This window comes from Lemur catta, chromosome 20, assembly GCF_020740605.2.
Source record: "Lemur catta isolate mLemCat1 chromosome 20, mLemCat1.pri, whole genome shotgun sequence".
NCBI classification, from domain to species: domain Eukaryota; kingdom Metazoa; phylum Chordata; class Mammalia; order Primates; family Lemuridae; genus Lemur; species Lemur catta.
In genome coordinates this window covers 17197596-17211510 of record NC_059147.1, presented here as the reverse complement: position 1 = coordinate 17211510, position 13915 = coordinate 17197596, and the positions used below count along the sequence as shown (strand labels likewise).

Genomic DNA, 13915 nt, shown 5'->3' with positions numbered 1-13915 from the left:
AGAAATAGCCTTTAATAATATGAGAAAATTAGAATTACATTTAAAAATGTGTTTCTAGTTCATAAATTTTGTAAACAGATAAGTAAAGACCAAAATGGAATCAACTCCATGTGTCAGTAGAGACTTAGACATTTAGTGGTTTTATTTTCCCTTATTATAACTGGCCTGGAGCTGAATTATACAGAAAGTCCCTGACTTATGATGGTTCAACTTACAATTTTTCAGCTTTACAGTGGTGCAGAAGAGACACATTCAGTTTGAAACCACACTTCGAGTACTCGTACAATCATTCTGTTTTTCACTTTCAGTATAATATTCAATAAATTGCCTGAGATATACAACACTTCATTTTAAAATCGGTTTTGTGTTAGACGATTTTGCCCAATTGTATGTAGGCTAATGTAAGTGTTCTGAGCACATTTAAGGTAGGCTAGGCTGAGCTATGATGTTTGGTGTGTTAAGTACATTAAATACATTTTTGACTTAGATATTTTCAATTTATCATGGGTTTATTGGGATGTAACCCCATTGTAAGTTGTGGAGTATCTGTATGTGCATGTGTGGGAGTATATGTAATGTGCACTCTCTCTCTCTCTTTCTCTCTCTCTATATATGCATTTAAAATGCTTTAATGGGAAATGTATTTATCCTTAGAATGACTTTTAATATCCTTTATCTCTAGGATCAGAAGTGGTTGATCTTGATGGAAAAAGTTCCCTTCTCTACAGATTTGATCAAAAATCCCTGAGCCCAATAAAAGATATTATTTCTTTGAAATTTAAAACTATGCAGAGTGATGGGATTCTGCTCCACAGAGAAGGGCCAAATGGAGATCACATCACGCTGCAATTGAGAAGAGGAAAACTCTTTTTACTTATTAATTCAGGTAAAACTGTTTGGTGAGGTACTTGAAAAATCTGATTATTTAGATATTGGTTAGGTAACCTTATGCTTGTATAACTTATCTTTTAACAGTTGAGGTGCCTTATTCTCAGATCCAAGGGCTTGAATATGCCAATATTGCTCTTTCACTTAAAAAATTGTTCATTTTTTGCAAACTGCACAAAACCCTCTTTTGATGTTTTTTACATAGCACTAATAGAGCTACGTAGCCATTTTTCTAACATCATAAAGGAAGGGATGGATCATTGAAAAATGTTAAGGCTGTAAAAGTAATGAGGTTGTAGCAAAGATAAAGTTTACATAGAAAATGAGCCTGCAATGGGGTAATAATAATAAAAGGAATTAACAGTGGAAGAAATTACAACAAGGTTGAGAGACTATTATATTCAAACTTCAAGTAAATCTATACCAGTGTTTGGAATGGGATGCCTGGAAGGAGATGGCAATTATTCTGAAAGATCCTGGTCCATAACGTAAGAACTTTTTTTTTTTTTTAACCTGGGAATAATGGTACTGTTATTTGTGGTTATTTCTCTTCTAAGGTGAAGCTAAGCTGCCCTCCATTCCTGTTCTGATCAATCTCACCCTGGGCAGCCTGCTAGATGATCAGCACTGGCACTCTGTGCTCATCCAGCGCTTGGGCAAACAAGTCAACTTTACAGTGGACGAGCACAGGCGTCATTTCCACGCACAGGGAGAATTCAATTACCTGGACCTTGGTTATGAGGTGTGATGGTTATGTTTCAATTAATACAGATTTTATGAGGTATATGTAGTTTAATTTCCCAAAAGAAAATACTCTATAGAGAACCCACCTTGTACGGTAAGTCACAGAACTGATGAAACATTTCCCAAGGTGGCCTAACTCATAGTAGCAGGTTTGGGCATAGAACACTTGAGGCTTCATCTTTCTCATCATATGTTAATTTATTATTGCACAGCGAGGTCATCTCATTTACCTGAAATATGTAGTCGCAAAACATCGTATGGAAGAAATCTTTTCCACCAAGAGATCTCATTGCCACAAGCAAATATAGGATGTGTTGTATGATTTCTTTGTGTTCTGTGGTGCTTGTGAGCAGTGTAGATTTGTGGGGAGAAAGTAACAACAAACACATTGATTAATTCATTAACAGTTGATTCAGATGCACAAATATCAATGTGTGGCCAGAAATGTATATAAAATAAAATGTCATTGTAACTGGCTATGTTATTAAACAGATCAGGTTTTACCACAATATCAGGGTGTATTTTCCCGTCAACTAATAAATATCAAAAACAGATGGGATTAGCAACTTGTAAGAAAATAATCAAGTCCTAGTGTGAAGGAAAACTAAATGCATATTAATTTGCTTTAAAATCTTAATTTTTTTGTGGGTCGGGTGATGAAAAATTGATCTGTGTATGATGACTACAGCTATAGTTTCTAATCATAATTATTTAAGCAGATTATCAGAAAATCACTAAACAATATTATTGATGCCATTTTTCTTTCTAAGATCAGCTTTGGAGGGATTCCAGCACCTGGAAAATCAGTGTCATTCCCACATAAAAATTTTCATGGATGTTTAGAAAATCTCTATTATAATGGAGTGGATATCATTGATTTGGCCAAGCAACAAAAACCACAGATCATCGCTACGGTAAGAGTGAGGGAATGAGTAAAACCTGTATCTTTTCCGCACAATAAAATTGCTCCAGTGTAGGTTCCCACTCGATACAATGTTTTAGAGATTACTCTTTTTTAAAAAACTTTCTCTGATTGGCGATATGCATGTAAAGGATTGATTCTATCTAAAGGAATTATAATTCACAGGGCATAGTTATTTTATACTTACATGAAGTGAAGCAGTTTTTTTTTTCACGGTTGCTATTTTAATTTTGTTGTGATAATATTATATCTCCCAGGAGTCAAATTTCTTTTGCTTTGTAATTTCCTTAATAAGCTATTCCCTGACAAATTCACTAGATGAGCATACAGTTTCTGAAATCAGACAACATTCATGTATATTAGGGAGACATTTGAAAAACTTGTATTTTCCATGGTCATTCATGACAAATAAAAGAAACTAATAGGCTGTTACAACATTGCCAATCTGTCCAAATTGCAATGTTGGCCAGGCTGCATTATCTTCTAATTCTATGGGAATGTGGCAGAATTTAAATATAACTGTTTTGGACAGGGCTCAGTCAAGGAAGTGGTACCACTGTCAGTATTATGAACAAGGGATCAATTTTAGGACTTGGATCTTAACAATTGTCAGAGGAGGCAGAAGTTGGAGGATCGGAGAAGTGTTTAATTCTGCCTGAGCAATGGTGTGTGTAGACAGGTTGGAGACTGCAGACCATTTTGGCCTATGAAGGAAGCTTCTGAGATGACTTTGGGAGTTGTTGCTTTTGGGCAGCCACTGCCCCTGGGGATGGGCTTGGGCTTTGCTGTTGATCAGCCGGGCCAGCCTTGTTCCCTTGCAGGGAACAAGGATAAGCTGGAACAAACCACTGCTTCTGTGATCATCCTTCATTGCACATGGTCACAAAAAAACCTTCAGAACAGAATGTTTTGCTGGCATTTTACTTCTGACTGTCAGATATCACCCAAGCTCCCTCTTTTGGCTAACTTTTACCCAGAAGTAGACAAGGAAAGGGATTTTGGAAAACATGGTTTCCACCTTTAACAGATTAATAATAAAAAGCAGACACACTGATTCGAATGAATTTCTTTTATTGCTTAAACTTCAAAATATGTAAATTTAAGCTCATGTTGTGTCAGCAAATCCCAAAGCACATCATGAGAATATTTATTGTTTACATAGTATTTCCCCCTAATTCTCTGTGTAAATTGGTGGTATTTTTATATAATCATAACATCCAGCAAGATTTTTAAATAATTTTTTTAGTAAAACAAAAAAGTGATTTAAAAGGAAAATAAAAATATTGTAGATATTTCTAGAAACGTCTCAAAGAACACCCATTCTTCTTTGACAAGAGGATAAGCGGCTGGTAGAGTAGTAGGCAGCTATCCAGATGAAATATAAGACCAAAGTGTAGGTTAATGGGTACAAAAATACGATTAGAAAGAAGGAATAAGTTCTAGTGTTCGGTAGTACAGTAGGGCATCTATAGTTAACAAGAATTTATAGTACACTTAAAATAGCTAGAAGAGAAGATTTGGAATGTTCCCAACACAAAGAAAGGATAAATGTTTGAGGTGATGGATCTCCCAATTACTCTGATGTGGTCACTACACATTGTAGGCATGTATCAAAATATCGCAAGGACCCCATAAATATGTACAACAATTACGTACCAGTAAAAAAAAATAAGACCAAACTGCAGCTGATAAAATGTTTTTATTTTTACTAGGTTTGATAGTCTTATAATTTCTTTACATTATGAGTTAGTGTATGGGTTTGTGTAGTGTATTCTTCAACTTTTATTTCATTTATTAGAACAAGATATTTGTGTACAACAAAAGCTAATTCGCTTTTCTCAGAATCATAATGTAGCCAAATGTTTTTGTTTGACGAAGACCACATATTTTACTTCTAATGTGTACTCTTCTAAAGATAAAGTTGATTTTATTGACTTTTCAAATCCATATTAAACTTGAGGAATGGGGAGACCACAGAAAATGATTGAAGAACCTTTATGATATATGGCGAGGATTTGGATTTTCATGTTGATAGCAAGTTCTTGTTTTAAACCGAGGATAATAAGCAATTGATAAACAGCCTGTGTAAATATTTCAAATTCTAGTTACTAATGTGGTGTGAGTAACATTCTGAAAGCTTTTTCTTCTACTTTATTCTCAGGGAAATGTGTCATTTTCTTGTTCACAACCACAATCCATGCCTGTGACTTTTCTGAGCTCCAGGAGTTACTTAGCACTGCCAGGCTTTTCCGGAGAGGATGAGGTTTCTGCCGCTTTTCAATTTCGAACTTGGAATAAGGCAGGGCTTCTGCTATTCAGTGAACTGCAACTGGTTTCCGGGGGTCTCCTCCTCATTCTTAATGATGGAAAACTTAAGCTGAATCTCTACCAGCCAGGAAAATTACCCAGTGACATCACAGCAGGTAATAAATGTATTTCCTGAGGCAAAGCATATGGATTTGAGAGATTTCATTATCTCTGTGTCCCTTCTCCACAAATTTTACGCATAACCCAAAAATTTAATATTTGTTTAATAAATGAATATTCGAGTTAATAAGATTATCAGTACTCTTCCTTAGAGGAACTTGATTCCAATTTTCTTTTAAATATAGTTCCAACACTAGCAGCTCTTATTAACCAAAATGATAGTTATGGGGGAATAGAAATTTCTTTTCATGACACTCTCTCTCACTCCAGATAAGCCATCATATCCTCATTTTGGGAAAAATGTGCGAGACTTTGAAATAGACCAAAAAGTTATCTGGGTGTCCTTTGGTATAAAACTAGACTTTGCCTATTAGTCTTATCTAGTCTGTGGGAGACAGGCAAAGGTCTTTGTGGGATCTATATCTATATCTCTATAATAGTGTGCAACATAAACTGAAAAATTCAGGCAAATTGACTTTATGAAGAGTTAAATACATTTTGGGGAGATGCAAAGATTTATGCAAAGTTCCTCTTTTGGGTACCAAATGAAATTCTCTCCACTTCTGGGCAACACAGTATAATTTTAATGATTTGAAGTAATATAATTAAGGTGACTATATGAGTGTCCGGAAAATGAATGTCCAAATTAGGTCAGGGCTTTGAGTGAGGGTTATTTTTGTCTTTTCATTAAAATTATATGGTTCTCGACAAGAGATCTCCATCACATTTTTTATGTATATACAATAGCATTGAAGCCAAATAAAGAGCTGAATACATTTGGGGGAGTCCAAAAATGTATGCAAAGTTCCTCGTTTGGGCACCAAATGAAATTCTCTCCACTTCTAGGCAATATGGTATAGTTTTAATGACTAAAAGTAATGTAATAAAGATCACATTGGGTAAATTGCTACATTAATTTAATAAATGATCTTTCCAAACAATTTAAAGATGCCATTATACTACTCCTCTATAACCAAAACTCATAGAATATGACTTGGAGAGGGGAAAAAAAATTAAAATCGGTTGGAAACTAAATATAAGAAAAATAAGTATACAAACGGAGATAAAAATGCCTATTCTTTATATATTTTTTGTTGTTTTTCAATATCAATTTAGTTTAAATGTGGGATTGAAAATTCAATATTAGTTATAATTTTTTGAGAGGTACTATGCTGTGGCTTTTTATGTAATGCTCAAAATGTGGTAGAATTGCAGGCTAGACAAAAGGAAATAAATTAATCAGTGTCATATTAATAATTAATAGACCCCTAAAATGAGGGTCTAAATATGTAAGCTTGCCATTAATGTGTTGTTTAGTGTGATGTATTTGATATTTTCTGAAGTGGTTATATTCATATCCTAATTTTCAACATCTTAAAAAATTGCTTAAATGCACTGTTACTATAGTGAGCTCCATGAAGCTAGCTCACTTCTAAGCACTTTACAGGCATGTATAGTTGATAAATTACTAGGTATAAGTCTGTATATAATACCGTGAGTGATTTAAAAATCTCTAAATTAATGTTTAAGTTCGTATGCAGTATAATTCATTATGATATCATATGACTTCATGTGATTATTCTCATAGCTAATAATAAGGTTGATAGACTAAAAATGAACGTCAGTATAGCAAAATTGTTATGCGGCAGGTAACACAATTCAGCCTTGACTTACCAACTCTCTCAACTCCTATTTTTTCAAGTTTCTTTCAAAATGTTATGTTTTTCTAGTTTCTGTGAAGCAAGTTCATTTTACATTTGAAAATAGACTACTTAAATAGTAATTGGGTGGGGTGATCAGTTTGTTTTTCCATAGAAGATTTTCCACTTACTTTTCACTCGTACAATGTTCAGTAATTAAACCAGTTGTCAGAAGGTATTATAATGACTCTTTCAAGATACCCATATACTTATTGATGGATTACTAACTAGCACATTGTACAAATCTTTCCATTATGTAAGAATGGATTAATTTTTCTTAGCTATTGGAGATATAAATTATAAATCTTATATGTTTGAAAAACTCAAAAATTTTATATCTTCTACAGTGGAATTAAAATTAAATTGTATTGAGAAAGAACTGAATTGTGCAAATGTTTGAACTATCAGGCTAAATTTTTAATGTGATGTACAGTTTTGCAAATCATCATTTGGAATTATTCAAAAATATTATGTCAGCTTAAATTGGTTTTTGAAATATTAAAGATATCATATTAGCCTAAATCATGAAACATATTAGCAGTACTATAAAATCCTTCATGATACAAAATATTTTTAGTCCTTGTCACCTTCATAGATGTCAAAGCAAAAATCATTCAGATGGCATCCAGGACCCAATGAACTAACTATACAGTTGTATTTTCTTATTTAAAACAAATTTTTTATTGTCAAATTTGAGATTTCTGCTATGATTTTAGCATTTCCGTTGCTGCTTTTACCTCATGATAAATTCAAGCCTGTAAACAAGCCTCTTGCCCACATGGGCAGGGCTTAGCAGAGACAGGCTTGTAGTATTTGCGATGTTCCTGCATTTTTCTTTTTCCAGGTGTTCTCCATTCTTGTGCACCTGGCAATGGAGCAGCCCTCTGGATTTGCTTCACCCTGGAGAAGCCATTTTTTAAATTCCCTCTTTCTCGCTTTTACTGCTGAAATATTCCTACCTTTCAGATTGTAAACCTGTCACCACTTAAACTCCTGCTCTCCACTAAAGTGATGGGTAACAACGACCTCCGTATTTTCATCTTGACAAGAGCTATCTAGTGATCTGGATCCTTAATTCTGGTTAGTGAGTACAGTTAGAGGATATAGGAATGTCTGGCACTTTCAGAGCACTGAAATACATTTGGAAACAGGCAAAACCCTTCGGTTGCTCCTTGAGTAATAGCCTACATATAATTTCCTTTTGCGCCTTTGCAGAGCACCACCCCTATATGGCAGGCTGATTTTTTTCTTTATACATCGTGCCCTATGGATGCCTGTTACAGTCTCATGAGAGGGGGATGGCAGCTAAGCTGTCATGATGTTTCTATAGCAATTCAGGACTGGAACCAGAAGATTATATATGTGGGAGAGCAGATATCAATCTTTTCCCTTCTGATGTATTTTGCATGTTTATGTGGTTTGGGCCAGAAAGGAGAGAGAGAGAGAGAGAGAGTTAGTTCTGGTACACAATCTCATTTTCCCCTCCTACCTTCAGTTGCAAATAATTCCATTTATTATTTCATTTTCCATTTTCTATTGGAGTTGCCAATGTTTTCCACCCAAAGACCACAATGAACATACCTGGAGTTAAACAAGTTGGATTTATTGCTTATTGCACCAGGGAGAATATACACCTCGGGAACCACAGGAGTTGTCTCCATACAAGAGTATTAGGATCACTTACAGGATTTTGGATTTTGTTAGCTGATATGAGGGAGGTTTCAAGGAAGTGAAAAATTGTTGTAGATTAAGTGCTGTCAGGAAGTGAGGGTAATTCTATGATTAGATATCTTTGTAAATCTTATTAGAAGGATAGAGGAATGAAACAAGACTAAAATTGTAATTGGTAAAAAAAAAAATCATTCATTCACACTATCAGGAGAGGAAGAAGTTTGGTGTTTCCGTGGTTTGCACCATAGCCTTATTTTCATCACATTTCATTATTGTCACAGAGTGACCGTGTCTGATGTTGGTTTTCTGTGAAATCGTTGACGTTTAACAGAAGACCAAGGCCTACTTCTGGGTACCAGCCCCCTTCTTACAACACCAAGGCCTCAGTGATGGTACTGGGCCAGCTTCTAGCTGTTAGGGCTTATTTTTCAACAATTAACAGAGTTAATTGTTTAACATGAGCAAAAAAAATAAAAAAATAAGGGACCACCTGTCTGGTAGACAGAGAAGACTGTGGGTCATGGAATCAAACTCAGCTTTCTGTTTCGTTTCAGCTTCTTACCAGCTGGATACTACCTCAGGCAACTTGTTTATCCTCCCTACATTAAATCTATGTTTAAGATGAGAATAATAATAGTTGTGGTGAAGATTAAATGATACAATGCATAGAAAGCTCACCATACCTGTTATGAATAAGAGCTCCATAAAGTTGTTATTATTATACCAACATGTTCCCTTCCCAGACTCAAAAGTTATGAGTTGTAGGAGTAGAATATAGAATTAGACATTAGTTACATAATACTATAAACAAGAAAAAATTCAAATTCTGGGATTCCCCCTTCTACTTCCCCTCTTTCAAAGTAGTATGGCCTTTAAAAGGGACTCACCTGCCATCAGTCCTAGAAGTGGAAAGTTATACACTTACAAAAAAATAGAATCTAAATTAAACTGATGTAGAATTAGTGGAAATGAATTAAAGGGGCCCTTCATGATTTAATTTGAGTAATAAATCCTGTTGACAGGTAATAAGTCTCATCATAGGTAAGTGATGTCTATTAGAAATGGACTCAGAACAGCTTTCTGAAGATTCTCCCACACACATGGCATAATTTCATAACCTGCTAGTTAGTTAGATGAATGCATTTAACTGTTTCAAATTACAGAGTGGGTTGGCTTGGCAGTCTTTTGTTCTTAATTTAATTTTGGCTTCTATATGGACAGTAGGCCTCCCCACACTTTGGACAATCCTGCTGTGTACCTAACCAGCAGTTACCCAGAGCACTGCCACTGCCAGTGTGGTCCCTGGACCAGGACCGCTTCAGTGAAATACTTGTTACTGATGCTGACGAGATGAGTGTAAATATGGCGATGAAACTCTTAGAAACTGTTAAAGCAAAATGGTATTACTGCAACATCTAAGCAGTAGTAGACTTGTATATTATGTCTTTTTAATTTAACTTTGTGGTAATTCATTTTGATCATATTTTACAAGTGTCAATTTGCAATAATAGATTGGAAAATAAAACGTTCATCCCCACAGGTAGTTTGAGAAGCACTGGTCCAAGACTAATGGAAAGCCTAGGATGAAATAACAGAAGTAGAGTGGTGTATATAGGGCTTTGAGAACAAGTTAGGAGGAGACACATGGGAGACAAGTGGGTAGACTAGGGAGAGTCTGGACATAAGAAGATAAGTATATACAGAATTTTCACTCCAGATGTGTCCTCTTAAAGAAAGCAAATCTTTGGATGACAAATCTGGGACATTTGATTTATTTTAGTCCAATCCCATACTGTCAGGAATTACATAACTCTATTCAGTCATCTATTTCAGAGTCCACTCATAGAAAATGTGTCCAAAAGTATCTAACCTACATTTTTCATATTTCAGCTTTCAAGTCTTTCCCATTATCTTTCACAAACCAATCCGGAGTTGGATCTTGGAATTTTTTTTTTTTTTTTTCTCCATGGATGTGATGTAAAGGGAGCTTCTGTGTCCTGGCTAGAATTTGTGTTGGACTAAATATGTCCAGGGCAAAGAAATGTAATCACTGAAGGGAGCTTGGGTACATTTTCAATCTGAAAGCATGCAGTAGAAAATAGCTCAGGGGAATAAAAGAAATCACATGTAATATCGGAAAAGAGGTTCATTCAGTATCAGAAAAGAAATCACATATTATAGCCCAAAAGAGGCTCTGGAGGCTTAATAGAGTGCTTATATTTTTGTTTACTAATTTGATCTGCAGAATCATACAGAGTTGACCATTCAGATGGATGTAAACCTGACTGGTAAATCCACATGGAGATGCTTGGGTTTCACATTTCTGCTCAGGATTTAACCACAGGGCTTCTTGTAGACTTAACTCCCTTTAAGAGGAAAAGGTTGTGCATTCTCATGGATTTATAACACTATGACTACTTTAGGAAGGACTAGAGATTATGTTTTAGAGGTGGTAAGAATACCTTTTTTATTTTAGCAACTTTTGATTTTATATTTTATATATATATGTATATGTGTATATACACACACATATACATATATATGTAAACTTAGAAAATACAGAAAAATATTTAAAAAATGGAAAAGAGCACAATTTTCCTTTCAGAAAAAAATACTATTTCTAGCTAACAATATTTCTATTTAGTCCTTTCCCATATTTATATAAAAATTAAGAATATAGTTAGAATTGTATATAAATATGTAGAAAAAGAGACAGTTGATTCTCATTATTATAATAGTTTTGTCTCACTAAACTAGGGAATGCCGAACCCATTGCTCCTAGCGGAAATACAGAGTGAGTTAGCTTCCTGCCAGCCTTTGATGACAGCATTTTTTTTAGCCAATCAATAGATAATCTTGTTTTTTGTGTGTTTCTGTTTGAAGACTCCTCATTTAGTATATGTTGTTGATTCATTGACATTGGACCCGTGGCCTACAATGCTGTAACTCATGCCTGAATGAAGCTTATCCAGCACATGAACTTTCTCCAAAAGACACTTCACAACCTTCTTGCACTTAGGCACCATAGACAACGCTTCAGTACTATGCTTGGGGGCCACTTTAAACTGCAAAATCACTGACAAACATACAAAAATTCAAAGAAAATATGTTGACACTATGAATGCTAAAACAATAGGGAAGAGCATTGCCCTGTTTGACCTCCATGGGAAACATGTGCACAGGGCACCTCAAAGTCTTGGTGCTCTGTGCCTGTCCTCAAGTGACTGAGAAAGCTCCTCCAAGTATTGATTTGGGGGTTATAAGTTTTAGCAATCAGTCAAATTCTCAAATACAAAATCTACAAATTGTGAGGGTCGGTTGGGTGTATATGGTTTTACATACTGCTTTATTTTTTTACCTTTATATTATACCTGTAAACTTACACTGTTTACTAATAGTCTCTTCAAATATTTTTATAATGATTGATGATATAGTTTGCTAAATACTCTATCAAAATATCACAAAAAGTGACTACACAAAAGTGCAAAATTGCAGGTGAAGCATTTTATTGGGTGTAATCTAGAATTTTAGGAAACATCTATACTCTTCCTAAACTTTTCCCCTCAACAGGTAAATTACATTGATGGAAGCTGAAAAATCAATCTATGCCAAATGATTGAAAGGTTTCAATCATTTGAGGTTGTCCAGGTTTGGGAATTTTGTAAAGCATCATTTTCCACATAGAGCATGCTGATTTCCTATTTGTCTTCCTTTTCTCTCCTTTTTTTTAAATTAATAGATGTAAATACCGTAGCCAACTAAGTGATATGTATGTTGCTGTTTCTAACCAACTGCTGATAGTGTCCACTGTAGAAAGAGAATTCTTTAACCAGTTTCATCTCCCCCAGGTGCTGGATTAAATGATGGGCAGTGGCATTCTGTCTCTTTGTCTGCTAAAAGGAACCACCTGAGTGTGACAGTGGATGGCCATGTGGCTTCTGCTGCTCCTTCGCTGGGACCTGAGCCATTTTATTCAGGTGGCACCTATTATTTTGGAGGTAAGAAAAGGGATTAGATTAGATGGGCATATTTCCATTAGTACCCCCGTGTCTTGGTGAAGTCATCATGTGTCAACCCACGTTAATCCTAAGGAATCATTTCTCACTTTCTTTGAACATGGAAATGTTGAGTGGATCAAGATGAAAAGTTATGACCTAAAATGCATTTTTCCAAGGTGGACTGACTTCTGTTTACAATTTCTATAATTACATTGATTTTAAGTAGGCCACCCTCTTCAGTTCTTACCTTCAAACCTTGTTATATTTTTCTAGTGTTAAATGGTCCTTATATGTCTTCCTTTGATTTTATGGGCTGATTTAATTGCAATATTTTCCTGATAATGCCTCTTAACTCCTTCAGAGCATCCCTGTTACTTCCCCACTGCCTAATACAGAAGAACAATACTATGCTAGTGGACAAATAATTTAACTTAATTAGCCATAGCAACCTATTCTCTTTGCTAAGCAATAATGCACTGATACATTTGATGAAATCCGGGCATCAGCCTTCAACACCAGGTCATCTCCCTTAGAGAACAAAAGCTAATGAAGCATTTACCTGCCTGGTGGATGTTTGATTGAACTAAAAAGCTTGGGGAAAAAAAAAAACAAAACAAAAACCTGTGAAATGGAAATGAATCTTTATCACTGGAAAATTAAAACAAAATGTTCTTTGTCATTAGAAATGCAAAGTCGTAAACCTGTCAGTAGTAAGGCTCACTTCTAATCGTGACTCGAGGTGTTTCTTGTATTAGCATTGTTTTCTTGTTGTTCTGTTGCATTTTAATAGCTGCTTCTGTCTGGAATCATTTTTGAAGTTGATAGAAGGAGCCCAGTCTTTATTATTCACCGGTAAAATACACTTTCTTTCCTAAGAATTGACAGTGAACACACAGCCCATGAATCAGTTCATAGGATCTTAAAAGCGCAGGAACAAACAAACAGAAACCCTGCATAATCCATTACTGTGAATGGCTGCTTAGGGCCAACAATCTTAAAAGATATAATTGCTTCCTTTACTAAGATTTGTTTATTTCTGAACCTGGCTGTTTATAAAACCTTTTGGAATAAATGATTGATTTTATGGCAATCCATAGGAACACATTCTTTTAATAAATCGTAAGATATATAGAACAATTTAACCAAGAGCTTTCACTTCAAAGGAAAAGATTTAGAAGCACTAAAAGAGATAAGGGAAAAAAAATCCAGGCATATTGTTAAATGATGCAAAATAAAAGACTGGATAAAAGTGTTTATAAATCATAAAAATAGAATCATCATTCTTAAAATATTTTACATCCTTCGTATTCAGGTTTAACAATGCCTAGCTATTTTATGTAAATTTTTACTGTAGTGGTCGCTTTTATTCATACTGTAATATTATTTTATAGTGAAATATATCACATATGTATTCTGTAATTTTGCTTGTTTTTATTAGGATACATATGATCTATACTATCTATATTTTTAAAAAAGATTTTTGGATAGTTTTGGATTTACCGAAAAGTTGCAAAGACATTTAGAGAGTTCCTCTGTATACACTATATCCAGTTTCCTCTATTGTT

At 34.8% G+C, this 13915-nt stretch overlaps 1 protein-coding gene across 6 annotated transcripts in view; it reads left to right on the top strand.

The window, feature by feature from the left end:
- CNTNAP4 (contactin associated protein family member 4) overlaps positions 1–13915 on the top strand; it is a 236190-nt gene that overhangs the window by 133274 nt on the left and 89001 nt on the right. For 4 of the 6 annotated variants that reach the window (XM_045534031.1, XM_045534032.1, XM_045534037.1 and 1 more), the window contains exons 5-9: positions 683–886; positions 1446–1630; positions 2403–2546; positions 4716–4977; positions 12201–12350. In XM_045534031.1, coding sequence (XP_045389987.1) covers positions 683–886; positions 1446–1630; positions 2403–2546; positions 4716–4977; positions 12201–12350 — 945 coding nt within the window. The remainder of the gene's footprint in view (positions 1–682; positions 887–1445; positions 1631–2402; positions 2547–4715; positions 4978–12200; positions 12351–13915) is intronic. The other 2 variants (XM_045534034.1, XM_045534036.1) reach the window with 2 other exon arrangements.